The following is a 26,654-nucleotide window of genomic DNA, read 5'->3' on the forward strand; positions in this document are numbered from 1 at the left end:
GCTGTCAGCTGTTAATTAATTGAGGGGGGGCCAGTATTTCTCCACTGAGATAATTTTATTATGTCTGAAGTTCCACTGAAAAGGTATGAAAAAGAAGAGATTTAATATGAAGACAGCAGGTTTTCGGAGTTGTGCTCCCTGTTGCAGTGATACTTTGGCTGAAAACCTGCTTTGCTTCTCTTTCTCTGCAGGTAGGTTTATCACGTGAAGTTACGTTCGTAGGAAACTGAAGATCTTTTGTCATCATCTGTAAGTATCTACCCTCAAAGTAACATTACACATGTAAACTATAGCTGGGCTTTTTCATGTCTTTATAGTATTTAATCCTCAAAATTCTGTACTGTAGCTTTCTATCTTACAGGGTAAAGGGAAAAAAAAATCACACATCTGGTTAGTGACAGAGCCAGAAACAGGACATTGGTTTTGCAATTATCACAGGCAGATTGCTCCCTGTACTGAGAGAAGGCAGGTTAACTATGCACAGGACACAGTATCACTGGAGTCATCCAAACTGCAGAGCAATTTAGCCTGGGAAACCTCTAAATCCTTTTCTAGATTTTAGAGGTATCTGTCCCTGTATTCACAAAGCAGTCTTGAGAAGGTGTGAGGACAGTAAGTTATTTATAGCCATAAATACACAGGTGATGGATCTTGCCATGCAAGGGATTGTAAGGTGCTTATGGAGTCAAGAAGTGATCGCCAGTTCCAGGAAGGGTGATGTGTGCAAACTGAACTGAGACACCTCGCTAAACTGCAAAGTGCTATGCTGAGATTACAGTTTGGTAGACTTTCTTTTTTTTTTAACCTTGAACTAATATTTATTTTTTTTTTCTTAATCCTAAAGTATTTATTTGGATTGTTTTGTACTTGTAGCTTTTCTTATCCTTCAAGCCTATATCTCGGGATATCTGAGGTCTTAACAGCAGGTGGCCATGTGGTTCTCTCTTTGAACTAGGGCAAATATTAAAGCCCGAGGTCCTCTCAAAGCCTGTTTAACACTGACAAAATGAAATGTTCCCCCTTTCTGTAACACAGTGCTGATGATGTGTGTATGACTTATTAATGCTTTGCATACTATTCCTGTGTTACGTAGGAGAGGTAGAAGTAGCAAGTAGTAACTCATTTTCATTGTCTGTATGCTGTGCTGCATGTATTTCTTGAAGGATGAAATAAGCCTGTGTTTGAATATGTGCTACTCTGTACAGCTCACTTGTACTAGTAAACCTAGATCAATCACATTTCTAATGCTCTAAACCTAGATCAGTCACATTTCTAATGCTCTGTTCTGTTTGGTTTTTGTTTATAAAAGGTTCTGCCTTCACATCTGACAAGATGGTATTTCGGAAACCACCGGATGGCGGCTGGGGCTGGGTGATTGTTGTCGTTTCCTTCTTTACTCAGTTCTTATGTTACGGATCACCACTGGCAGTGGGAGTCTTGTATTTAGAATGGCTGGATGTTTTTGGAGAAGGGAAAGGCAAGACTGCTTGGGTTGGATCTCTAGCAAATGGAATCGGATTGCTTGCCAGTAAGTGTAGAAGCAGTATCTTATCTTAAATCAGAACATTTCTTTCTAGTAAACGCTTTCATCTGTATGTGCTTTTGGAATTGTATTAAAGACAGCTGTAAATGATAGAATAAGGATGCTGCATTTTTGTTTTAGGTGAGGATGAGTAGGAAGAGTGCATTTATAGTTGTAGAACTTCTATATGTAAACCAAAACAATATAATGGTAAAAATGCAATAAAAATATTACCCTTAGAAAATTAAAAATTACTGTATTTGAAAAAAAACAGAAAATCTCTGGGAAACTGGATGGTAATTTTGCTGACAGGATTTGCTTTTTTTTAATGAGGCTTTAAATGTGATATTTGCATTAGTATCTTTAAAAGTCAGAGCAAACAGTCTGAACTGATTAAAAATTATTTCAATTAAATAAGAAGTCAATTAATAAACTAGTTATTGATTTTTCAGCTCTAGAAGTAAGCCCACCATTTAGGGAGGGCTTTTTTCCACTGTTTGTTTGAGGAAATTTATCCCTTTGAAGCCTGGAAAGTTATGGATAACTGTGACATTAAAGAAAACAGCTTTACTGGAATGTTTTCTTTAGTAAGGCATTATCACTTTGAGAGTAACACTAGAGTTCTAGGGAAATAAAAACTTTGAAAGTCCATAGGTCTGTTTTGTTGTTGTTGTTGTTTTAACATTGAGCATATGTATTGTACTGGGTAATAACTTCTGTTTTTCAAAGATTCTCCATGGGAACTATTATCTTTTCGCTGAATATGGAAAAAAAAAATGCTTGTCAACAGAGCAATTGCTATGGGGAAAACAATTATGTTGCTTAATGGACAAAATGCAGTTCAGGATTCCAAGGAAATTTCTCCTTAAAAGAAAGGCGACGTTCAAATAGCGATACAGGCCTGAATGAAGACCACTGCTTTGTAAGACACTGTAATTAGCCAAGTACTGGTCTCGCTTTCATGTTAGGTTTTGTATCACTAGGCAGAACAGAAATGGATAAAAGCATGTGGCACATTAACCACAAGAAGACTATATTCAGTCCCAGGGTTTAAGTGGGTAAAGGACTATAGACTGCTCTTTATTATTACTTTTTTATTTTCCTGTTTAAGGGCATAGACTCCTGTTATTAGCAGATCAAGACCTAAATGAACTTGAGAGAGAGAATGAGGTGGGAGGGAAAGAAGAAAAACAAGAAAGTTACTGAATTAAAACTAGGCAGAAGGGAATTGCAAGAGAAGGGGTGAAGGCAAACCCTCTCCCTGGAGACAAAAGTCTCTGGCTCACTTTCTGACAAAAGCCTCAGCTTACTTTCTTGTATGTCAGCTAGTTTCCAGATTTCCCAGTGCCCTCTGTCTTGCCACTGTAAGCAACTGCCAGTAGTGTGCTTTAGAGCAAATAGGAACTTCTGTGACTGAATAATACATATAAAAACTGCTATTGTAATTGATTTTGGTATAGAATTACAAAATTATTTGAAATTTTGACAGTCTAGGAAAACTGTTGTCTGTCAGGTGGACTTTTATTCTTGCAGTTTGGGATTAGTTTAGACATTCCTATATTTAATGCCTTCAAAGAAGTACAGTGAGAGCCTTTTAATTGCATTGATGTTATCAGAGTAGACTAAAACCAAAATGTAAGTTCCCTGCTTTTCCTGGAATGGAAGATCCCACTGTCTTGCCAAACTGGGATCTGACCTTAATAATAACTCAACTTAAGGTAAACTCATTGAAGGGACACTGTAAGTATCAGAACATCTACATCAAACTAAAATGCTCTTGACAAGTTACAATTTTTTCATGCAGTTCATAGCAAGCCTTTTTCAGACCTAGTCACTAGTGTAATGAACATATATGTTTTCAGTGCAAATGTATTGGTGCAACACATTGCAAAGTTACACACTTTTCAAGAGCATAGGGAAAGAGAACTTGCTCCTGTTCTTGTTTCTGTTATTGCAGGTTGTAGCATTATCGGTCAGGTTGTGTGTCGCAGCATATGTAAAGTAGATGAACAAGCTAATTGAATTTTTCTTAATTAGAATATTTTTATGTATGTGAAAAGATATTATCTATAACCTAACAATTTTGCAATCTCCCCAAGCAAGCTGATTTCAGCAGCAGTTTTGCTTGTGTGAATGCTAGTAACTGGACAGCTTTACCCCAAAGCTTTTCTGTACACTCCTTGCCTTTTAGTGTTCTTAACTTGACTCTTTTAGTCTTGCTCTTTCCTTTCTCCTCTATTTCGGTTTCCAGTCTCTGATATAGTTATCCAAAGACATATTTCAAATATTGGTACTCTTAAAGCAATACGTGTTGTATGCAGAAAATACTGATTAGAACATGTTTGTTTAGCGCATTCTCTCTCTCATAACTTTTCTCAGTAGTTAATTTCTTCCTTCAAAGTATTTGATATTATGATACAAGTTGCTTAGCTTTAGTTTTCAGCTGGTGAATAATGTTCTCTTTCCGTGGTATATTTTTGAAGTGCCCCTGAATTAGCATGGTGTATGCCTAGAGACTGCAGTCTAATTAATTCGAGATTTTCTTTTAAGCCTGTACCATGATATGGTCTTTTTGCCATTGATGTAAGAGATTGCCACTCTTAATTAAGGCTCTTCTATGAGCTCTGTCCAACTTAGAATGGCAGTTATGGTAGATTTGCAGCTCTGCACACAAAATAAGTTAGTGTCCATTTTCTTAAGGAAGACTTTTCTCATTGATAGCACTGGAAATCGTATTAGCTAGCTTCTGTAACAAGTGGAAGGTAGGTCCAGTGACTTTGCTTTATTAGTACTGTAATTTCACCAAAAAGAAGAAAATGTCCTTACATGTATGCCAGCTGGCACAGGAAAAGATTCTGTGTGTCTTCTCCCCTTCCCTCTGTACATTTTCTGAGGTAGCTGGTGACGCTGAGTCCTTTCACATTTGCTGTATTGATATCCTTTCTCCAGTGTTTACTTCTGACTTCTGTGAGAGCTAAACTTAGACTCAAGACATGGAAACCCAGTACAGCACCTTGTTTATTGAGATGAATTTCCTAGCTGTCTGGTGTTTGATTTCTGTCCTCTTGCTCACAGCACAGACAGCGTTGCTAAGGCCAGTGGTCATCCCTGAGCTGGACTGTTCAGCTGGAAAAGGGAACAAGACAGAGACCTGGTTGATCTCTTCCTTGCAGAATGACTTGAGTTATAATTTCCTGTGATGTGACCTTAAAGTGTGTCGGAAGAAATGTTCCTAAAACAGTGAAAGAAAAGCATTAGTGTTCTTGTACAGGGCAGTGGTGAGACCTCTGCAATATCAGGTGTCATAACACTGATCAGGCTATAGTAGATGGGGCACGTGGCTTGATGGATGATGTAGGGCTTGTTGCATAGGAAGAAAATGAAAGACCTTAGCATGTTTCCCCTACTAAGACAGTCCAGAGGAGGATATTTATTTTGTTTTTCAAGATCATGTGTTTCTCCTGCACCAAGTGTTCTTAATTTTATGTCCATTTGGAGCCTGAAATTAAATTTGATCCATGTTACACTAGTTAAAAGCAAAACAGACAAAGACCTTGGTGCCTGTAATTGCCATTACCACTGTTTATAGTAAGAGTTGATTTCAGAGTATTTCACATAGGAGGAGACACCAGCAGTATGTTCCCCATTCCTACTCCCCTTTATTAATGGAGAAAGAACAAAGGTAAGATTCACTCTTGAAAGGCATGTCTTGATAAATTAATGGGGTGTTTCTGCTGATCTGAGACATTCAGGTAAATGTTTGAAAAGCTTAATTTTTTTTTTTTAAGCAATATTTTTACAACTTAAAAAAAATCCTTTGCAGCATCTACACATTTTCAGACAAAACCCTCATGCATAGGTAGCCCCCACTGTAAACTGGAAGGTATACATAATTTGTGGGAAGGGGAGGAGGTGTCCCAAAGATTCCTCTGAAGAGGAGCCCAGTTCTGTTAATAATGTTATCAGAAAGGAGCAGTCTTTTCAGTCAGTTGGGAATGGGTTGGTGCTCAGTGTAAAAAGGCTTTTTCTGACCTATAGTCTTATCCAAAGTACAAACTTTTGGAGACTATTATGTTTATTATGATCAGATTTTAGCAATGCATTTAATATGCATCAAATATTCTTATGTTCTGTCCAGTGGATTTTATGTACAGTCCATGAGCATTGCTTCTACTCTACAGATTCAACAGGCTCGGACAGATACCAACAAGTAGAACGGGTCAGATTAAGGCGATAAGAAAAAGAACTCTGTTGTCAAGTGCTGTTTGTTTAGCAAAAGGTTTTGTGTGTGTATGAGGTGAAGGAGGGAGGACCCCTGAGATGAGCAAGTGGAGACAGGGAGTGCTAGTTTGCAAAATTCTTTTCTTCCTGTGGGAAGATTGAGGAAGAGAGTGTTGGTTAAACAAAGTGCCAGTTAAACAAAACAACTTTGTGCTTGTCAGGGGATCAGAAGATTGCAATAGTTATGAAGTTCCTCTGAGAGCAGCAGATAGCTGGTTTTCACATCTCAGGAAGCATTTGCTGTTATAGCAGGGTCTCACTGAGGGTAGTCTTTTATTTAAAAAAAAAATCAATCTTCATGAAAATATCAATATGCAAATGATTCCAACTGGGAGTTCTCACTTTCTGGTCTCTGCATGAAGATCTTACATGGCCATGAACAGCACATCTCTTTCTGTTATTTCTTCCCATCTTGTCTAGGGATCTTCTTGACTGCTTCCCTGCAGAGCCTGATATTACTGAATGCCAAGTCTTGACAGTTTGTATGCAGAAGAGCAATGGCTGTCCCTGTGCTGGCCTCCAAGTCTTTCTACCTAGGGTTAGCTGCCATTCTTGTAGAATGGGCTGGTACTTTCTTTTTCTGTTTTGTAGAATTTGGTCTAGTTTTAAGATACATCATTTGGAAGAAAAAGAAAAAAAAACAACCAAGGGATTTTTGTTTGTAAAAGATGTAAATGTTTATCAATGCCTTTAAATATTATTCTAATACCAGTGGTATCCCCTGGACTTGCTTGGTAAACTGAACAAAATGCTGACTTTAAAAGCCATTTGCCATGCTTACTATTGAGGATTGCCACTGGGATTTTATTTTTATATTGTTCACATTACAATGAGAAATGCATTATCAGTGGAAGGATCTTTCTGAAAGAGAGTCAGCTAATGAAAAGCCTTATGCTGCCTGTACATAGGCTCCTACATTCTTCAGAATGTCCACTTTGAACAAAATCCACAGGGCAGGAGTCACAGAGCAAGTCTCAGTCCCATTCTGGGAAAGTTGGATATTCAACTAGAATTAACTGCCTCGAACCCATTGTGCTTAAATGAATACTTGTAGAGAATAACATGTTTGTGTACAGTGAACTCTTGAGCAAATACCATGGTAATAAAGAAAGGTACTGTGCCTGGTGGAAAAAAGAAAAAATGCCATCTCTTTGGGAAACAGAGAAAGAGAAGGAATGCAAGGCAGAGAAAAAAACAGAGATGCTGGCTGTCACAGGGGTTTTCTTTTGTGACTTTTATTTTCTAGCAGTATGATGAGGGAAGTGTGAAAGTAGGGCCTATTGTGAAGGGGAAGATGGAGCTGTTTTTCTTCTCATCCCAGAGACCCATAATAACTATTTTAATACTTATACTGGCACTCTTTCTTATAAGCAGAGCCATTGCTGAGTGGCCAGATCTCTTGCTGTGTGAGATGGCACATTAATACTGAGCTTATTGGATCAGGTTTTTCAGTTTTGCACAGGTTGTTTTCCATGTCAGAGCTAAAAGATCTCTTTGTACTTTTTGTTCTCCTTTGGGATTATTTTTCTAAGTGGGAGAAGCTGGAAGAGTATCACCTTGGACCCTGCCAGAGATGCTTTTGATGGTGTTCCAGAGGAGAGTGTCCTTGTCAGATTATGAAGACATGTTTTTTTCAGCTCTGCGTCTCCCTTGTTCTGGCTTGGGGGTCAGAAGGTCTAGCTTCATTTCAGATCCTCTAGTAGCAGGCAGTGCACTCTGTACCAATACCATCACTCCAGGTTAGACAAAGACCTTCTTGAAAGTAACTGTCAAAACACAGACAGCAGGTGGAAGGGACATACTGTTTAACAAGGTAGTGGGTCAGAAATAAAGAACAGAAAGAGTGTGAATTCCTTAACTGAATTATGTTATCACTACCTAATGTTCTTTTAGTGTAGAAGAATTTTATGTGATATGGATTCAATCCTTTGTTTATTTTTAAATCTCATGGTTTAGGAAACATACCAATCTTAATTTGCAAGTTCTAGTAATTAGTTCTAGAATCAGCAACAATCTTAGCTTTTGTTCTTGCCAAGTTACTCTGCCCAACTTATTCTGGCCAGCTTTCATTTCCACAGCATGCTGACTCTTGAGAAGAAGTAAATGCTTATATCTTCATTTTTCATTGTTTCCAAAATCCAAATAAACCCTGCTTCCCCATAAGTTTTTTCTCGATTCTTCTCTGACTCTTTGCCTGGATGAGCCCCAATGCCGACTTGCTTCCCTTCATGTTCCCTAGGCAGATAGCTCTTATGTAGGGCAAAAGTTGTGCCCTGCCTTTCTGTGGAGAATTGTTTCACTTAACAAACTGTGCTCCTGCTTGACAGAACTGCTTGTCTCAGCCAGTAGCTACATGAAAACCTTGCCTGCATTCCCAGCTGCTAGCTCCTATCTGCAAACCTAGGCAAGCGCTGTCCTCAGCTCCAGCTGTTGTCCACTACCTATCACTTCTCTGGGCTCACTTCCCATCTGCTGGGAATCTCGGTGAGTCAGGGAGGACTAACCTTAACAAATGACAGACTTCAAAGTTACTGCTTTTGCAGATTGTATTGACTATGGAGTGTATATTGCTGTGAATTAGACACAAAAGTGGTGAGGTGGGGTTTTTGTTGTTATTGGTGTTTAAATAATTTAATTTGTCTGTGTCTAACTTCTAATTTCAGAGCTGCTGAGTTTAGGATCTTGGGGCTAATATACAAGTCGATGTATGAGTGTTTGGAACTGCAGGGTTTCAGATGAGAGATTGCCTTTGCAAGCCATGTCCCTTCCTGGTTGCTTATTTATGCATGAAACCAAGCTTGCATGCTGCTTCAGACTAAAAGGTGTATTCCAGGTCACACAACTGAAAATAAGTGCTTGTTCTACCACTTCTGTGAGGAGAGAACTGGCTGAGTAGAGTCAGAGTACAAATGTTGCCTGCACTTTGTTCTTGTTTTGAAGAACTAACCAACCAAGAAGTATTGGGGGGGTAAAGAAAAGGAGAAACTTCTGAACTTCATGAATATTGCTCTGGATTTTCTCAATAAATGCGTTTTATTTTCTGTCATTTTGCAGCAGAAACCAAGATAGGTAGAAAACAGTTATTTTTGTAAAATACTGATTAACAGGTGTTTAATTCCCTAGAAAATCAGGGAGGCATAGTGTTTGTCTTTATCTATTATATCAGCAGATTTTTTCTCTATGTAAGCACCAGGTGGCATTCTTACCATGGTTATGTTCAAAAGTTACTATTTTCCATTTCAGTATTATAAACCTTATTTTATATGAAGATGAATACAGATAGTGTCTTTCTGAAGCATGGTTTTTGGCTTTTGTCAAAAAAATACCTGCTTGGTTAAAGCCTGGCTGATGGTCTAACTTTTTTTGGTACCTAAAGATGGCTCTTTCAGAACCTTTGTACAAGTCCTTCGGTGTGTAGTGACAGTGCTGTAGTCTAGTATGTGTGTATCATCCTATGTTTAAAGAATGTTTTGCTGGCTCTCTCCATCCTAGCCCTGGTACCATTCTGTGGTCTTCATGTCAGTTTCTCCTTGAGCAAAAATCTTGCAAGCCTGATCTTGTATGTTTTTATAACTGACTCTTTTAAAGAGCCTGGAAAAATGAGTATTCTGAATTGTATAATTATTGTAAGAAACATTTCCATAGACTGATATTTTTTGGAAGTTCTTCCTGATGCTTATTGTTACTAGGAATGTTTTTCCTGCTTTTCCACTAGGTCCTGTCTGCAGTATATGTGTATCTTCTTTTGGAGCAAGACCAGTGGCAATCTTCAGTGGCTTTATGGTGGCTGGGGGCCTCATGATGAGCAGTTTTGCCCCTAACATATACTTTCTATATATTTCATATGGGATTGTTGTTGGTAAGAAAAACCTTTCCTTCATATAGAGACTTACTTAATCTTTATTGTATTGAGACTTGGTTAATGAATCTGAAAGGAGAAACTGATTCGCAGAAATAGGGACTTGATTTATCAACGAATATCTTCGGGTGGGGAGGGGTGTCAGAAATAGACTTTTGCCATGTAGGGATAGATAAAAGCAATGTATATGTTCATCAGGGTTTGAAAGCAGTTTGTCCTCCTTTGACATGATTGTTAGAGATAGAAAAGCTGAGGTTTTTCCTAACGGGTGGAATTAAGGTCTTCTGCAGGCATGAATGAAGTGCCAGTCTTAAAGGAATAACAATTTTTGTGGAATTTTGTCATGTGCTCATTCTAATTTGGTAAATTCAAGATCATTAGGGAGCAATGTTGTTCTCTGCATAACAGGATTGAACTGAAAGCACTGTGCTAGAATCATGAAAGTGCTGTTGTCCTTGCAGGTGACCTGCCCCTGTGTTGCAGAGGGCTGCTGTGGATGTTTTATCATATTCCTGGTGTCAGGAATCAGGCATGTTGCTGGCCCAGGCACAGTGCTGTATGGATGCAGCTCTGCTGTTTTCTGAGACCAGCCCCTGGACTGAAAGCCATGTAACCCTTCCACACAGCATGGAGCCTGAGCTGTTGAACTCCTCAAACCCAGCCTGCTCCAAGCAGGTTCTGCAGCCAGGAATGGGAGAGGGAGAGAGAGGTGGGACAGTGCAGGCATCCTAATGGCCCTGTCAGTGTGAGGCCAGAGTGGCTCATGCTGATCCAGAGTTAGAAGGTACCTCTGTGCCCAGGATACACTACTGTATTATCTGGGGAATACAAAATTTCCCATAGCATGTTGCATGTTTTACTTCTATTTTTCTCAAGGGCTTGGATGTGGCCTTTTGTATACTGCAACAGTTACCATCACTTGCCACTATTTTGACAAACGCAGAGGCCTTGCACTTGGTCTGATTTCAACAGGTATGACTTCTAATTGTCATTCTCTCTAACTTCTCAACTCTGATACAGCTACTGTTGCCAGGGCAAGAAAAAACAGATTATATTTTTCTGAGTTACCTTCAGTTTCCTGAAATAGTACTTAAGTCAAAATGTTGGTGGCAATGAACAGATAAAATCAGGCATCAGATAAAATAGTAACTACCCATGCAGGTGTATGGTATGGGTTATCCATATGGATGAGAAAGAGGTATTCACTAAAATGAAAGACTCATGAGTAGCTTGGGCTTAATGCCATGGGTAATAAGAGGGGAAACTTTACATAGAGCTCTCTTCTTTCTTTTCTTTCTTGCACAAGATAAGTGAAAAAGATTGGAGATGCAGGATATAAGTGGTGGATCACCATAACCTCACATTAACTATACTTTTAAAGGAGTAGGTGAAGTTTGGGCTAATATTTAAATATTTTTTCATTTCCAATCTAAAAGGAGACTAAATTATGAAATATTTGAAAAGTTCATCCCAGCTTTTGTCCACCTATGTTAAATAGATCCTGGAAAAATAAACCTCTGATAATGCAAGGAAAATTCTTGGATGCTGAAAACTCTTTCTCATTCTCTCCCTGGTTCATTGTTTGATGTTGTGCTTTGCACCCACAGAAATTGCTAAATTAATGGACCAAGTAGGAACTGTTAAAGAAGGCTATTGTTCCATTCCTTGCTTCCTGTGTTGTATGGAGTCTCTCTGAACTGTTTTCTCAAGTAGTTGTTAGTAAGGAGAGGCCTGGTCAGCACAGTCTGTATTCTGAGATTAGCCAAATCCATACCATTAGAATTAAGGGGAACTTCTGCAGAAATGTTCCTTGGAACCATTTTCAGTGGCTTTTGTTTGGATTTCAAGGAGTTTGTTTTGAGGCCTGATCTTATTGAGCTTTTGTTAATTTTAGTTCTTGGAAGGCAAAACAAGTCTGAATTTTGTAATTATTTTGTCCAGTGCTTATCACTGAAGTATATAAATGGCTTTAATACAACCTAGCAACAGTCCTGAGCAAATGATTTTAATTTAAGGTTTTTCTTTAAATTGACTTGAAACAAACTAATGCTCTGTATTTGTGAGTTGGTTATCCATTGATTACAGCATTCCAGCAAAGAGCTTTTTCTTTGAATTGTTGGGATTGCATAAAATGCTTGTTTTCATAGTCATAGCTTACTTTTCACTGTTTTCCTCTGAATAGCCAGATTTCTCAAATGCATGAGCTTCAGAAATGCCTCTGGATTAAACTCGCACCATGTGAGCCCCCACTTCCTTAAACACTAAGCAGTAAAGGCCTGTTTCTAGGAGGACTGTTGGTGAACCCCTGGTCTGTTTCTGCCTTGGAGAAGGAAAGTGGCAGTGAGGAGAAGGGAGAAAATGTTGGTGTGTGAAATTCTGCCTGTGCTAACTCAAATGGCACCTGAAGGGATACATATATTTGAGTGCATGGCAGAAGGATGGCTTAATAGTTCTTTGGTGTTTTTCATCAGATATAGTATTGATCCTTCTTGTTTCTAAAGTGTTACAAATTGTTCAGATGTTTTGAAAGGCTTTCTATTTTTTTGGATACTCGCAAAGAAACTGTAATTTCAAGAAGTATGATAACTTACCAGTTCATTAGTGTGGGGAGAGAGGAGCACAAATGACTTACCATTCCTGTGGCAGTGGATTTGTAGCTGCTGAAATGTAGATGTTTGTTAGTGTTGAAGGATGTTCTCAGTTCTTCAGTTTAAACTGGTCTTATTTTCCTTTTACAGGCTCAAGTGTTGGACTCTTTATATATGCAGCATTGCAAAGAGAGCTTATTGATCTATATGGACTGGATGGTTGTCTGCTAATAGTTGGTGCGCTGTCTCTAAATATATTAGCATGTGGCAGCCTAATGAGACCGTTGGAGTCATCTGATTCCCCTTCACCAGAAAAAACATGTGTAGACAAAGTCCCAGAACAATATTTTGTTTACCATGAAAAAGAAAAGACTGTTGAAGAAAATATAAGCATCCTTGAAAAGGGCTACGTTGATGAAAAATGTGCTAACAATGTGCCTGACTACAAACAGGATAGCATTTTAAATAAGAATGTATTAAGCTCAATAAATGTAAATGAGAAAGACACATACAAAAAGAAAGTTGTAGAACAGACAAACTTCTGCAAGCAACTCGCCAAAAGGAAGTGGCAGCTCTATTTGAACTACTGGGAAGAAACCATAGTTCTTTTTAAGAACAAAGTATTTTCAGCTCTTTTTGTTGCCATCTTGCTCTTTGATATTGGTGGATTTCCTCCTTCTCTGCTCATGGAAGATGTGGCAAGAAGTGCAAACATTAATGAAGATGACTATCATATGCCTCTTATTTCCATTATAGGCATTATGACTGCTGTTGGCAAACTTACTTTAGGAATACTGGCAGATTTTAAATGGGTTAACACTTTATACCTGTACGTAACTACCTTACTAATGACAGGAGTGGCCTTGTTTGCAATTCCATTTGCCAAAAGTTACCTTACATTAGCGATGCTTTCTGGGGTTTTGGGTTTTCTGACTGGGAACTGGTCAATTTTTCCATATGTAACAACGAAGACTGTGGGAATTGAGAAACTGACTCACGCGTATGGGATATTAATGTTCTTTGCTGGACTTGGAAATAGTCTCGGACCACCAATTGTAGGTAAGGTCAAGGTAGATACGATAAAATGAACATGAGCTTGTCAGGACCAGACAGAATTAATTTGCATGCAAGTAGTTCTAGTTGGCCCTAATAACAATGGAAAGATGAAAACAAAATCTTCACGAAAAATTAAAGCCTGTTTCACTTGAGCTAACCAAGCTGATTGTGTTCTGGTTTTGGCTTCGATGAAAGGCACATTTCATGTCTAAATGGTCAAACTGTATTTTAGATTTAGCTTTTTATTTGTGTGGTGTTTTTATTTTATTTTTTTTCACCATGATGTATCTCTAACTTACAGTGCTGTGTTACATTTAACTTCTCACTGATAGGCTTCTCTCTTGTTTTCACCCTCAGGTTGGTTTTATGACTGGACACAGGAATATGACACTGCATTCTATTTCAGTGGCTTCTGTGTCTTACTGGGTGGATTTCTTCTGCTGTTGGCAGCATTACCCTGCTGGAATGCCTGCACCAATCAGAGCTCAAAGCTGCCTCCAAATACTTACTCCTACAAAGTTGCATCTAGTGCTTAGGTGACAACTGGAAAACACTTTCCGCTTTTTTAATGTTATACAGCAAAGTATTTTAGTAATTTTCCATTTATTTATGAAACCCACAATCCTTGTGACTAGAAAAGTTCCATTGTTGCCTGTCGTTCAGTTCCTTTTTCTTTCATTTCTTTCATTTTTTTTTTTTTTTAAGAGCAGTCTTATTCTGTCTACTATGCACCGTGTTTTCAGCCTGTGTCTACTGTAATTTCCTTTCACACTGTAAGGGGTATATTCTACTGTATTATCAGCTGTACTGTTGGGTTTTTTAAAGAGGGTGGTGTGGAGAGGTGAAAACCTTGACACAAAAATGAAGGCTTGTTCCTTATGGGAAAAGGCTGGCATTTCTGTCACCTTTTATAGGTTTCCAAGTTGCACAATCAGCCTTTACAAGACAAAAATTTGCCTTATTAGAGTGTAATACTGTGGCAAGGTGCTTATAATATCATGCTTAGATTAACTTTTTGTCTTTTTCAAGTTTCTCCAATTTACAATGAAGTGCCAACTGGGGAGGGAGAAGAGGGGGAACAAAACCAACCTTGTGTAATATAACTGAACTGTATGATGAAAGTAATGATTCTTACTAGCACTGCAACTAAGAACTATGTTTGTAAGGATTGCACATTTTGTGAAGTCTGTTTATAAAACTGTTGAACCAAAACCTTTTAAACCAAGGAATAAATTTAACTGTTGAAACCATGAAAAGAAATGCTGGCTTGGTTATGCAAGTTCATGATCTTTAGATTGGAGTTGGAGGTCTGCTCACGGACGCTCAGAGGTGAGTATTTCTGAGCAAGTCACCCATGGTTTGGCAGTACTGGGAGCATCTCTTGTTGCACAGATACAGGTTAGCAGTTTGAGCCTTCTGGGAAGTGCTTAGGGCTTAGAGCTTTCAACAAGGCAGACCTAATAAAAAAGGAAAAACGTGACAGCAATGTCATCTTTGATCTGTCATGTTTGGAATGGACATCGCAAAAAGAAAAGTTAGTAAAGGGAACAAAAAAGCATGGGGGAGGGATAGCAAGAGGTACGGGGGAAGCTGAGGTTGGAAAGAGTTGCAGCACCACACTGCCAATGAAGAGAGAAGCCTTGAAACCCATTGCCTTGGATACTCTGTAGCTGCAGGCCGTGTGTGTGTGTGTGTGTGTGTGTGTGTGTGTTTTGGCTTTTTGCTTTCGTTTAACCCAAAGCCAAGGCTGGCATGTCTGGCAGGAATGCTGTGTGATGTTGGAATGTTTTCTGAACCAGGCAGGTGTCACGGTGAAGGCAGGATGACTCAGGTAGCTCTGCACTGCACCTGCGTGCCCTGCACAATAGCTTTTGCTTCTGCAGCTGCTTCTGCACCAAAGACAAGTCTGCTTGCTCTTGTATAGTAGTCACAGAAATCTGTCTATCTGTGGCACGTGCTGTGTGCTTTGGCTTCTTGCTGTGGGTTTGAAGGTTAGTGGAGCATGTTGGAAGCCTTGTGGGAAGTAGAAGTTCTTTATCCTCAGTTAAATCTATGGTTGCCTGCAAATGCGTAAGTAGCTCTCAGCAGTACTATGTGCTTCAAATGTCTGCTGTTATTCTGGCTCATAAACAATTCTTAAGATTAAAAACAGGCAAGTAGCAAGCAACCTGTATTGTCAAAGTGTTATGCACAGGATTACTGTGTTTGCACACTTCATTAAGCAAGAGCGATGTAACTTCTAAGAGGGGCAGACATAAGTGCAAGTAATGTTCCCTCTTCATGTGTGAGGTAGGAAAATCCAGCTTGGCTTCAGACAGTTTTTGCTGGCTTTCTGGAATTCACTTATATTTCTTCACATTAAAGATTGACAAGATATAGATCCAGTTAGTTTGTTTCTGGGTTTTTCCTCCATTTGTCAGCTGGGTGTAACTACTCTCTGTTTTTTTTTTTTTTTCTCCTGGATTTCTTATTCAATGTGGAAAAAACATTGTATATTCAATTTAGACACAAATGCAACTCCAGTTCCAAATTGAAGCCCTGAGTATCTGACGTGGATTTCCACCTTTTCATGTGCTGTGTGGCAGCTGTAGTCAGATTTCACTTCATGCATGTAAAAGTGGTACCATGTTTTACACATCTTAAAGAACCTGCAGTGATATACCATATATAGTCAGAGTAGGTGTGCCTTCAGATTAGTATCTTTTCAAGTCTGTTACTTCCTGCAAACAATACATTCTGAGTTCTTTAAATATGAACCTTACATTAAATTAGTTGTCAATCTGAAAAAATAACAGCTAGAATTAATGATAGGGTCGTACATAGCACACTTTTGTGGTGGAAATGGAGTCTATTATTAGGCAGCTTGATATATTTGGAAATACAAGTAGTGATCTGTGATAGTTTCCTGATGTAACCTTACCCATCAGTGAGGAAAGAGCTTCAAGGGGCTGTTGAAGAATTTTACATTGCCACAACGGCAATATGTGTTAGGACTCCAGTCCTAACAGCTAGTTGAGCACTGTGAATGTACTAATCTAGACTTTATTTGATAAACAAGACCTAAGATTTAATGTTTCACTTTTTGCTTTTACTTCTCCCATTTTGCAGGGTTCTTTTCCAAGAGGAGATTTTTAGAGCTGTTGCAACTTGAGTATTTGCTGCAACCCTTTCCTTCTGCCTGACATGCTTCATTCAAATTAGCTCATTTGTGAATGTTTTTTGGAAGGTGGAAGGAGAGGTACCGAATGATTATCTGCCTTATTTGCTTGAAAAGTAGATCATCAGCATTAACAGGGTGGTTGAAGTAGATATGTACACACTTCTACCATGTAGAATTAAATTCTCCATCTTCTTGAGTTTTATAGTCCCTGACAAATAGATCTGGAATAGAGGGAATGAAACACTTAAGTAATTACTCTTTATTGTAGAAGAAAAAGTTATTGTTTATTGCATAAATTAATTGGTTACTGTGGAGTCAGTCACAAATAGAACATTTATCTTATTTGCAGATATTAAGAAAATTTACTGTAGTTACCAAAAATGCAAGACAAATGAAACTCCTAAGTTTCATTAGATTTAAAGTCTATTCTGTTCCTTGCTCAATTGATGGTCTTTATGTTTAGCTGCAAAAATAGATTACAGTCCTTTGGTAGCTGTTAATTTGTCTACATCCTGGTGATATTGGATTCCTGCATCATGTACTGACATTAAACCATGTGCTGAGTAAGGGCTGCAGACCATATGCTGTAAAAATTGATTGAGATTGATTTGCATAGCATTAAACTGACACAGGGTTTTTTTTTGGTTTTTTTTTGTTTTTTTTTGTTGGAAAGATACTTAAGTCCTTTCAGGAAGGCCTTTCACATATATAAGGTGAATATGTTGGGCTGAGCATGACGCTGGTCAGATTAAAAATGGCAAAATGATAAATGATACAGAAATTGGATAGGTATGGCAAAAGAAGTGGCAAAAGCTGTTTTCTTCTATGAAATAAATTCCTCAGATTCAGAGGACTTATTTCAGTGATGCTTTGCTGTAAACTCTATTATGCTGAAGAGCCAAGTCAGATTTGACAGTCTTTTTCAAGAAATAGCCTTTAGAGATGTGTTAGTATGCTTTCTGTTTGCCAAAATGCACTTTGCTTTTTACCTTTTTTTTAAAAAAAAGAAAGATATTTGTGCTTTAAAATTGTGGCTTTTAAGCAATTCAAGTAGTTCTCAGAAGTGGATACACACATGCTCATCTTGTACCATGCTGTAAAGTCATGTAATGATTATGTTACAGGAATTCAATCATGGAACGATTTAAATGATATGATTATGAATGATTTTTGATAAATGACATTCATTTAATCATTTAAATAAATGATTAAAGATCCCATAGTGATTTCAAGTTTCTTTCAATAGTTGGTCTGTTTCTGATTTGTTGTCACTTTCGTGGTTCTATAGGGAAGGCTCCTCTCCTTTCTTTTATATCCTTTCTGTAAAGCCTTATATTTTCTGCAGTAGCTTCTTATATTATTTTTCTTTAGTGTGTCCATGTTTTTTTTGCAACAACACTGTCAGTCAGTTGTAGCTATATTTGTTACGCATGTGGAGTATTTGCTTGCTTGGTTTTGTCTCATTAGTATTAAATAATGACATTGGTGCAAACTGACTTTATTAACCCTAAAATAATTTAATGTTGCCAGAACCTAAAGGTCAAGATGTCTGAAATGAGAAACTTGCTGAAATTATTGGCCAGAGCTATAGGAAAAGAATAAAATGTGACTGATTTGAATGTAGATCATTCAACTTCTCTGCTTGGCAATACCGAAGACTTCATTTAATGCTGAATGGGGGTCTTGTGCATGTACGATAAGGAAGAGTGAAGACAGGACAAATCTTTTAGCTCTGGGACTTCACTGCTGTGTTTTCTTCTCTTTGGATCACCTGTGTCAAGTGCAGCTTTGTTCTGGGTTCACTGCAGTTTTCTGAGGTAGTATAAGGTGAGAGGTGGGAGAATTGCATGCCTGGAGCATGAGATTTAACACTCGGGTACCTCCAGTCTCCTCACTTAGCATGCAACCAGGTGTATTGTGCAGTTTTCAGTCACTGAATATGTACCTCAGGAGTCTTTGAGGGAACATCCCTGTACCAACTCATCGCTGAGCCCCAGCGTCACTGCAGAAGGGTTAGGTACAGTATGTTTTCTAGGCCATAGTTTAAAGCTGTGTTTTCTGCCAGTGGAAGTGCTTGCTTGAGACACCCAGCAGCACACCACTGTGGGTGCTGTGATGTAAACACGCTCAGAGAACCTCTGGAAATGCTTTTTGTTATTAGGGGTCTTTTTTGTGGCTGAGATCATCTCGCTGTTTTTACAGTGCAGGCTCACATGTAACTGCTAGCACAACAAGCCATAGTGCACTGCAGCACACGGGTGGGAAGGAGCTTGGAGCAATTCCTCTGTAAGCTGCTCCTGTGGCCATATCCCTCTGTGGTGAAACTGCAGTAAATGTTGTTCCCAGCTGCCTTTGGCTCCAATCTTAATCTTACTTGGTCATAGTTAAACTTGCAAAAACATTTTCTTTTAGTTCAAATTAATGTTGTTTTGTTTCCCTGTTTCTTTCTTTGCACACTGAAAATCATCCAACTAAGCTCTCTTTCCTCCTCTCCTAGTGACACAGCTTGTGTTGAAAAGTAAGTATGTTTTCAGTGATTAACGACAGTGACTAGGAGATGCTGAGAAACAAGATGAGTACCTGCCCCTTGTTTTGTAAATGGCCAGTGCACTGACCATCTCCATGTTTACAGATCATATCTAAACCGTGTGGGGTTTTTGTGGCTATAACTTTAAAATCTGATATATGACATGCACATCAAGTTGTATCAGGTCACAATGTCTTCTGTTGGAATCAAATTACTTTGCTGTTTAATTAAAATGCCCCTGGGTTAGAATGGCTGTCTCCCTGCTTTGCATTACTCAGGGGACCATCTTTGCTTTGGAGATATTTTTCCCTTTCAAGTTTACCCTATATGTCAAATTTTGGGATGTCAAAAATGGGATTTGGTTTCTCGATTGATTCCCTGAATAAAACGTTCAGTTATCAGCTTTATTCATGTGTAGTTTGAGCTTCATGATATAGGCTGAAATGGGTTTTAAATAATTTGTAAGGCTTGAAAAAGATCTTTACTTACTACATTATGATAGTTTTCAGCCCACAGCTGGTTTTGCTGATGTCCTGCTCCTTAGAAGCAACAGCAAGATAGTGCCTTTAGATACTGCAGCAATACTGAATTTTGAATGCTGACTTGTTTTCCTTGGGAGAGCATCAAGAAAAATGAGAGCCTTAGGTGCCAGATGGAGATTAGAGGAAAAAAATGAAATTCAAAACAGGAAGCAGAAAGAGGCAGGCTCCAATTCAACCTTCATGACATTTCACTCAAACAGAAGAGTATTGACAGTTATTGACCTGCCACTTGCAAGTGACTTTCAGTTCTGCAAAGCTGCCTAGGAAGTGTGCAGCTTTCTGCACACTTATCTAAAGCCTTTTAAAGAAAAATGATGCTGGAGTGTTTAATAGGCTGGGATTAAAAAAAAAAAAAGGCAAGCAAGCAGTCTGAACATGTGCCTCCTACTGTTTCACTGGGCATTTCTCCACATGCCTGTAATTCAGCTGCCTGGAAATAGGCTCTGCTGAGCCACTGCAGGACACCAACACATCACTTGCCAGAGATGGTTGCAGATTGAGGGAGGCAACTCCAGGCTTGCCAGGTGAGTTAATGTAATGCTGCATCTACTGTAACAAAGAGCCTTGCTGTGACTCAGGAGATACTTGCTTAGGCACAGCACCAGACTAACGTGTCTGGCTCATGGAGAAGGGTGCAGTTCCCTTGCACCTGCCTAGCTCTGGCCATGGAGATGTAACCCCTCTGACCATGGAGATGTAACCCCTCTGACCCTGGACATCCACATTCTGAGGAGATTACACAATCAGTAAAACCACAAAGTTAAGAGGGATGCTTGTGACAGCTGACAAGAGTTTGCCTGGATTGTGGCCTGTGTACTCATTCCATAAGAGCAGTGAAAAGCAGTGCATGTAGCAGTAGGGGAGAGCTGCTTTCTTGTCAGGACAGCAACTTTTTCTTTCTGACAATGTAGCTTGGTGAGTAGACATAGTTGGCAGTCAAAATACTGTGATGAGAGATATGTGGTAAGCATTATCTAAGTTTGGGCTGTGGCTGTTAGCAGCTAAAATGTAGGAAAGTATATTGATACAGTAGTTATTAAAATAGAAATACTATTTTTTCATGCCTTGTTTCTTGCCAATGATTATCTAATACTAGATGCATTTTTTTTCCCCATCTGTATTTCTGTCTTGGTTGTAGCTCATATTTCCATTTTTTTCCTTTCATTTGAGACTCACTATAGTTTCTCTACCAGCTCCATATACTTTAAAATGTGCAATTTTTCAGAACTTACTCATTTTCCAGTTTAAAGTAGCTCATGATGAATTGAAAGAAGGTACACAAAAGCTGTGTGTTTAGGGTGGCAATGAAAACCTGCTTCAAAAGCCAGTAAGACAGATTCATCTGATGGAAACCGATCTGTGCCTCCTTACTGTTTTTAATGATATTTGAGGGATGCTTTTATGGGGCTTTTTTATGGGGCACAAGGGTTGTCAAGGCTGAGATGGTGCAATCAATACAATGTAGTGCATTGACCAAGTGATCATGCTGATCCCAAAGATGACAAAGATGAAGGAAAAAATGCATCCCTGAATGCGATGGTCTTGAGTATTTTCAGCCAGGGAGGAAACAATGCAATTTTTCTGTTTTCCTTCTGTTCAGACAACTCTCTAGGACTGTGGCATTTCTAATCCTACTTGATGAAGCTGTTAGCTCTGAAGTTTAAGAGGTCAGCACAGACACTTGACATGGGTTTATGGGCTTGTCATGGTATTTTATCCTATTTTTAAAAGTCAGATAAACTGTAAAGTCAGAACAATAAATGTCCTACTTATGCCTGTGGGTTTCCTCTGAGCTCCCCACCCAAAACAGTGGTTTTTCAAAATGGTTCTGAACAGTATATTGGAGACAGATAACTCCTGCTACAACATCACCTTATACTTTCTTGTCTCAAAGTGGCTTCTCCTCCTCCTCCCTTGGCTCCCACAGGGTCTGTCTGGTCCTTTTTACCCCTTGCTGCCCCCAGGCCCTGGTGCTGGGCTGGGCAAGAGATTGTGTACTGTGTCTTACAGCTGCGGGTGCTGAAGGCTGGCCAGGGTACATGTGCTGATTTTTCTGTTGGCAAGCTGCAAAAAGCAGCACCATTAGTGATGAGGTCCTGTGGGATGCTACCCTGTGACCTTTTCCTCCACTAGATTGCTTTTTATGGTATATATGGGAAGAAGAGGTTTTTAAAGCAGCTGAAATGAGTTTGATTATGTGAACTGGTAATGTCCAGTGTTTTGGATGCAACACAGTTCATAATCTTCCTGTATTAACAGCATAATCTAGCAGCTCCAGCAGAGGAATTGCAGAGAGTCTGGAGTGTTTCCTACAGATGAGACAAATTTAGTGGTGGTTTCATAAGCTGATTAGCTTGTATTTATGGTGTTATTTGACCTCCTGACACACTGCAAAGGTTTTTCTTCTCTGCAGTTATCCATTTGAAAAACAAGAAAAAAGACCTAAACTCTCCAAATACATCAAGGCATCAACACAATTAAAATTAAGGCAGCACAAATTATGAGATGCCAGAAGATAAGCATGTGACTGAAACAGCATTTATGGTGAACAGTGCTTTAAATGAAAAACATACAGTACTGATTTTTTTTTAATCAGCATTATATGTCTGCATGTCCTTGAAAAGTTGCTTTTGAAGTTGCCACTGGATAATGAGGACCATGTCATGGAGGGGCTGGCTAGCAGTTGCAATTCAATTAAATTTCTTTGCTTCAGATCAAGCTTTATGCATTTATTTATGAAGCCCAGGGTCCTACTCCTGTCCTGATCATCCAGTGCTCAAAGGCTGCAGCTGGGATCAGTGGAGCTGCTTTCCCCAGTGTTTACTTCTAATCCAAAGCCACTGTGGCCTCTCCAGCTGGATATGTGCCATGGCAGGACTGCTCACACAGCATCACCACACAGTCTTCCCGCAGGGCACACGTTCCAGCTGCTCGGCTCTTGCCCACCAAGAAGGGCTTTCTTTCCTATTTGGCTGGAGGCTTGGAGACTCCTGAAGCTGAGACACAGATCACTAGGTTAGCAGAACATGCTGCTTCAGCTTTGAAGGAAAACTGAAATGAACCATGAAGCCTCAGTTAATTATTTTTCTTGCTGCTATTGTCTTTTACTGCTGCTGACAGTGGATTTACCTCTGCCTTCTCTCACAGGGATCCTGTTGTTCCTAATGCTTTCTTTAAAAACTCTTTTTTTCTAAGAAGAAAACTAAGATTTTCTGTTTTCCTTTAATGTTTATTCTTTTTCTATCTTTTTGAGACACCAGCAACCCTTAAGAGCAGCTCTTTCAGTAGCTGGTGACCATGCTCCCAGTGAAGGGAGTACCAAAGCATCTGTGGAGGCTCCCCCAGCACTGCAGACCACACAGACCAGGGCACTGCCTTTCCTCCCAGGCCTCCCCCTGGGCAGCAGGGTGCTAGAAGACCAGAAGTTTTGGTTTTAATTTAGACACAGCCCTTGAAGTTAGGGTGTCTGCTCAAAGTACCATACATCCAATTCATATAGCTGAAGTCCTGCAGGGCCTGACTTTGATCCAGAGGTTGTGAAGGAAGCGTTTGATTTGCAGCTACACTCTATGAGCAATTAGATGTTTAATTTGTGCTGCCTGTGGCCTTCTGCTCTTTGTACACCACCACTGGGAGGAGAAATAATCCCTCTGATCTATGTTATTTTGCACAAAAGGAAAATCCTGTCCAGGGCCTGGGGGCTCCTTGCTGTGTCTGAAACGAGGTTTGCAGGACCACCTCTCCAGCAAGCCTCGTGTGCCCTCTAGCTGTTGAAGGTTTCTGGGGATCTGAAATGACTTGAATTTTGCAGGCAAGTCTTGAAAAAAATACATTCAATAACTGCAGTTAGAGGAGCAGTAGGGCCCAAGAGGCTGATTGCAGTCGCTGCTGCCTTGTTTGCCCTGTGATGATCCAATCGAAAAACAAGTGTGTTTGTTGCTTAGCTAGAGAATTTGTTACTTTAAAATGTGTTGCCTCGAGTTCACATGCTCAGCTGAAGCAGGGGAGAGTGATATGTCAGCAGGATGATTCCTGTGATCTAGTAAGATGGAAAGTGGAAATGTGCTGTGGGTGGGCAGCAAAGAGTTAGAGAGATGGGGTTGTTTTTAATTTTGGGATTTTTTTTTGCACAGGCCTTTTTGTGAGATGTTTCTCTGCAGAGAGCAAATTGCTGACAGCCCATGGGCATGGGCACCTGGGGTGCTTGTGGCTCTGAGTGCCTTGTACGTTTGTCTGTCCCAAAGGGACCCAGCAAAAGTGGGGGAGCTGCTCCTGCTCCAGCTGCCTTGCAAACACAGTGATGAAGTATGTCAGGCACAGAGGGCAGGAAAGCACTGGGTATGGTGGCTGGAGGGCAGTGGTGGTGGGGCAGAGGAGCTGAATGCAGGAGGGGAGGGGATGTTGCAGAAAAAAATGCCCTCTGTATCCTCTCAGATATGAGCGCTGGACACTATACTGCTCTGACAGATGACAATCACAGGACCAGCACATTGTCTTCTCTTTTTAGCAGTCACTTTTATACAGAGCAGTGCTGGGGGGACAGTGCCATCAGCCTCAGCACTGCCTGTGGGCCCAACAGCTGTGAACAGGCTTAGCCATGAAGTGGCTAATTCCGTAGGGTGGCAGTGCTAGAAGGGTCAGGACAGGGACAGGGTCCCTCAAGCAGCCACAGCTGTGGTGATGGCCCCAGGTGGAGCACATCTGCAGTGATGAGGTAAGGCTGCCCCTGCCTGGGGTGGGGAAGGACAGGCACCAGCAGGTAGTCATGGTGTTTGTGTGGTGTTCCCTCTCAGTGGCTGCATTGCACTGGCCAAACTGGGCTTCAGAAGAGTCAGCTGTAGTGTGGGAATGGCCCATGTACCTTGGAGAAAACACATGTCGTGGCTTAAACCATGACAGGGTTAAATGCCCGTTGGGTCAGCCAGCCACTTCTGGTGCACAGGAGGGTGAATGCGTAATTTTCTGAGGGCTGGAAAGCACAGACCTGGGGGCAGCAGTGAAGAATTTTTGCTCAGCCATGAACTCTACTCACTAGGGATTTAGCCATGTCCTTCCTGTGTGCGGGTTGGCATATCCTAAGGTGAGAACAAGGCTGTTGCCTTTGTGAGGTCTCTTCTCATGCCAGGTAGACAAGAAAGCCTTAAACCATAGCATTTCCAGACCTCATTGTGGGATCTTGGGGAGAGGTAAGTGGGTTAAAAATCTGTACTATTTTAAAGTGATATTCCCTTTATTAAGGAAGAGAGAATTGCCATTTGTGTCGAACCAGCAGTCCTAGCAGAGGCTTTGTATCTGAAAGTATTATAATAGAAGATGTTGGGCTTAACAGCATCTACATCTACCATATTTCAAAGGCTGAATGGATCTTTGGTTGTGTGTTTACCAAATGATTGTGCAGGTGTTATATAAATGCGTATCTGTAATATGCATACACTGTAGGTCATCTCAAAATATTTTACTTAAATGCTGCTAGCAGGCAGAATGGACAGCAGGTGGTATGAATATCTGCAAACCTGTCTTGAAAAGTCCCACTCAGAAGTAAATATCAAGCACACAATCAGTGTGTTCCAGGAAGCTGGGCTTTTGTGTGTGTTAGGTGCCATGGAAACATCTGATGGTAACACATCCATTAGCTTGTGCAGTGCTCCTGTGGAAGCAAGTGCTGGTTACAAGGAATCCACCTCTGTTAGCAGTGAATTTCTACCTCCAACAAAATCTGGAGTGAAACTACTGATTAAGATGATGCCTAGAAATTATGCTACGATAAGTTAATTACTGAGGAACAGCTTTGGCTAGACTGCATGGGTTTGTGAAAGGAAGAAAGGTGATGGTGTCTTCTGAACAGCACAGCTGAAACATTGACACTCTCCTGCAGTCTAATATGGGAACAAGTGCTTCCCTTTCAATCTGTGTAAGTGAACTTAAATCTGGCTTCTTGAGTCCTTTCTTACATCTTTTTTTCTTTCTGAGAAGGCTGTCCTTCTTCCCCCAACCCAGCTGCTGCATCTGAAGAGGGAAAGGAGATATTTAGAGTAATGTATCATAAATACTGTAGAGGCTTTTTTTTAACACTTCGCAGCTTATATATTAAAAATGCTATAAAATATGTTATAAAATATGCTATAAAAATGCTATAAAATATGATATTGGTTCCTTTTAGGTAATTATGGCTTCAGCATTAACATCATGTTCTAAGAGTGAAATGGGTCTAAGGGTTTCAGTGCATGTTTGTGTGTGTTTGCCATGGCAGCACTGCTGGATGTGGCTTCCTCAAACTCTGGCTTGGGCCTTTACTTAAGGGGTAAGCTTTTTAAGCTGAAAAATAGCTTTTTTATAGTGGTTCAGCTACAAATTGATAAGAAAGTCTTTCCTTTTTCCTTCGGAAAACATAGTAACAAAAACATTTAAGGGCCTAGTTTAGAATGTGTTGGGATAAAGCTACAATACATTAAAATCCCCCCTTAAAATGATATGCAGGTACAGCTTTAATATTCCTGACACAGAACTGGTAAATCCGGATGTTCCCAGTTTGGACTTCTGTTCTCATGGCATGGTGGAAACAGGTCCTCTGCTTTGTGATTGCAAGCATAGCCTGCCTGGTAGGAAAATGAGGGCAAAACGTAGCACAGTGAGTAATGTCACCCCCTTGTAAGGCAAAGCAGAGGGGTATAAGAGGAGGGAAAGAGTATAAGAGAGCAAGGGCTCCTCATGGCCACGCTGCATTTCCTTCTTTCTTACGTGCATCTCCCTGAGGCACCACCTGCAGGACTGAGGGGCTCAGCAGGCCTGGCCGTGGAAGCTTCTAGAACCAACCAGAACCTCCATGCCCTGCTCAGGGCAGCCCCGCTTCCCTCACAGAGGCCCCTGAGCCCTGCTGCAGCCCCTAGTGCAGGCACCTGTGTGATAGCACGTGTACTGGGCAGCCTCTGTCTGAGCAAGGTGACAAAGCAGCTCTCGACTGCAGGTTGTTCATGACTTCTTATATGGTTTTGCATTGGTTACTGTGATAAGAAATTTGGAATAACCAGGTGAGCAGATGGGAACCATTTACCAGGCTCGTGCCGTGGCTGCTGCATAAATTCCTATTCTGGCTTTTTGGTGAATCTTGCATGTTTTATC

At 40.1% G+C, this 26,654-nt stretch overlaps 2 protein-coding genes across 2 annotated transcripts in view; both read left to right on the forward strand.

Moving 5' to 3' along the window:
• Window positions 1-1,309: 1,309 nt before the first annotated feature.
• Window positions 1,310-14,566, forward strand: SLC16A9 (solute carrier family 16 member 9). The gene is made up of 5 exons (XM_062634030.1): window positions 1,310-1,528; window positions 9,519-9,662; window positions 10,539-10,634; window positions 12,401-13,309; window positions 13,664-14,566. The coding sequence occupies exons 1-5, from the start codon at window positions 1,333-1,335 to the stop codon at window positions 13,840-13,842; spliced, it is 1,524 nt and encodes a 507-aa protein (XP_062490014.1). The 5' UTR covers window positions 1,310-1,332; the 3' UTR covers window positions 13,843-14,566.
• An 11,168-nt stretch (window positions 14,567-25,734) lies between these two features.
• The window catches only part of LOC134171625 (protein FAM13A-like), a 69,110-nt gene continuing 68,190 nt past the window's right edge, over window positions 25,735-26,654 (forward strand). The window contains exon 1 of the mRNA XM_062634039.1: window positions 25,735-26,474. Coding sequence (XP_062490023.1) covers window positions 26,244-26,474 — 231 coding nt within the window. The 5' untranslated portion in view covers window positions 25,735-26,243. The remainder of the gene's footprint in view (window positions 26,475-26,654) is intronic.

The sequence above is a fragment of the Pezoporus occidentalis genome, unplaced genomic scaffold, assembly GCF_034315485.1.
Source record: "Pezoporus occidentalis ecotype Australia unplaced genomic scaffold, CSIRO_AGI_Poc_V1 ctg41, whole genome shotgun sequence".
Classification (NCBI taxonomy): domain Eukaryota; kingdom Metazoa; phylum Chordata; class Aves; order Psittaciformes; family Psittacidae; genus Pezoporus; species Pezoporus occidentalis.

Excerpts from the sequence above, each read along its gene's own strand:
- SLC16A9 (XM_062634030.1), top strand. The coding sequence starts at position 1,333 with ATGGTATTTCGGAAACCACCGGATGGCGGCTGGGGCTGGGTGATTGTT. Across the intron at positions 1,529-9,518 it reads TGGAATCGGATTGCTTGCCA|GTCCTGTCTGCAGTATATGT; the intron begins GTAAGTGTAGAA and ends CTTTTCCACTAG. Across the intron at positions 9,663-10,538 it reads TTCATATGGGATTGTTGTTG|GGCTTGGATGTGGCCTTTTG; the intron begins GTAAGAAAAACC and ends ATTTTTCTCAAG.